The sequence below is a fragment of the Penaeus monodon genome, unplaced genomic scaffold (genome assembly GCF_015228065.2).
Source record: "Penaeus monodon isolate SGIC_2016 unplaced genomic scaffold, NSTDA_Pmon_1 PmonScaffold_23647, whole genome shotgun sequence".
Taxonomy (NCBI): domain Eukaryota; kingdom Metazoa; phylum Arthropoda; class Malacostraca; order Decapoda; family Penaeidae; genus Penaeus; species Penaeus monodon.
In genome coordinates, this window is record NW_023653751.1 from 2,060 (window position 1) to 3,611 (window position 1,552).

The following is a 1,552-nucleotide window of genomic DNA, read 5'->3' on the forward strand; positions in this document are numbered from 1 at the left end:
AGTTGTAAAGACAACAGATAAAGAGGGGAAACGATACACAAAGGGTGAATATATACAAAGGGGGAAGGGTACATGACCTTAAACCAAAAAACAAGAAAGGAACAAAAGCACTTTTTTTTTCTTTCTTTCTTCTTTTTTTTTTTGTTACGGGGTTTGTGAAGAAAAAGATTTTGGGGGATGGAGGGGGGACAGAAGAAAACGTGAGAGAGAAGTAGAGAAAAGAGGTAATAGAGAGGAGGAAAACTGGGGGAAATAAGGGAAAAGAGGTAATAGGGGGGAAAAAGAAAACTGAAGAGAAGTAGAGAAAAGAGGTAATAGGGAGTAAAAAAAACGTGAGAGAGAAATAAAGGAGAAAGAGGTAAAAAGGAGAGGAAAAAAACGTGAAAAGGGAAATAAGAAAAGAGGTAAAAAGGAGACAGAAAAAACTTTTTAAGGAAGTGAGAAGAAAAGTAAATAGGAGACGAAAAAAACGTAGAGAGAATGAAGAAAGAGGTAATAGGGGAAAAGAAAAAAACGTGAGAGAGAAATAAGGAGAAAGAGGGAAATGGGGGAAAAAATAGAAAGAGAAGCAAAAGAAAAAGGGAATAAAAGGGAAAGAAATAGAAGAGAAAGTAAAAGAAAAGTAAAAAGAGACAAGAAAACTAGGAAATAAAGAAAAAAGAGGGAATTAAAAAAAACTTTAGAAAATAGAGAAAAAAATAAACAGAAAAAACGTGAAAGAAGTAAAAAAAAGATTTAAAAAGGGGAAAAAAAAAACGTGAGAGAGAATAGGAAAAAGAGGTAAATGGGAGAGAAGAAAACGTGAGAGAGAAAAGTAAATAGGAAGAAGAAAACGTGAGAAAAATCAGAGAGAAAGGGTAAATAGGAGACAATAAAAATAGAGGAATAAAGAGAAAAGAGGGAAATAGAGAGAGAAAAAAACGTAAGAGAATTTAAAAGAGAAAAGGGAAATGAGGGAAGAAAAAAGAAGAGAGAAGTAGAGAAGAAAAAGGTAAATAGGAAAAAAAGGAAAAAGGAAGAAAGTAGAGAGAAAAAGGGTAATAGAAGGGGAAAAAATAGGGGAGGGAAGCAGAGGAGAGAGAGAGAAGGAAGGAAAAAGAAGAAAGGAGAGAAAGAAAGGAGAAAAAAGAAGAGAGAGAAAAGAAGAAAGAGGAAGAAAAAGAGAGAGGGGGGGGAGAAGAGAGAAGGAAAGGAAAGAGAGTTTGTTTGGTTTTGGGTTTCATTTTATACAATGGATATTCTTGGTTGACATACTGTCTGCTTGTTTTGCTCACGTGTGTCAGTGCTGCTGACTCGGCTGAACCGAGTCCTTGCCCCCTGGTGGGGGGCCCGCCACAGGGAATAAGCTCCAGGGGACAGTTGGGGAAATTCTCGCGCCTGGGGGGGCGCGAACCGCCGACCCCTCATAAAGGCCGACCTTTTCCACTTACTAGCCCGGGGGAAAAGAGGGAAAGGGGAGAGAGAGGAAGAGGGGAAGAAGGAGGGGAGAGAGAGAGTGAGAGAAAGAGAAGAGGAGAGAAGAGAGAGAGAGAGAGGAGAGAAGAGAGTAAGA

The 1,552-nt window shown here is 38.7% G+C and overlaps 1 protein-coding gene across 1 annotated transcript; it reads left to right on the forward strand.

Annotated features, from left to right (window-relative positions):
• Nucleotides 1-395: 395 nt before the first annotated feature.
• On the forward strand, nt 396-1,189 carry LOC119570273 (the record flags this gene model as incomplete). Its single annotated transcript, XM_037918082.1, has 2 exons — nt 396-437; nt 1,118-1,189. Coding segments are annotated over 2 exons (114 nt in total), but the record flags the coding sequence as incomplete, so codon positions are not given.
• Nucleotides 1,190-1,552: the final 363 nt, after the last annotated feature.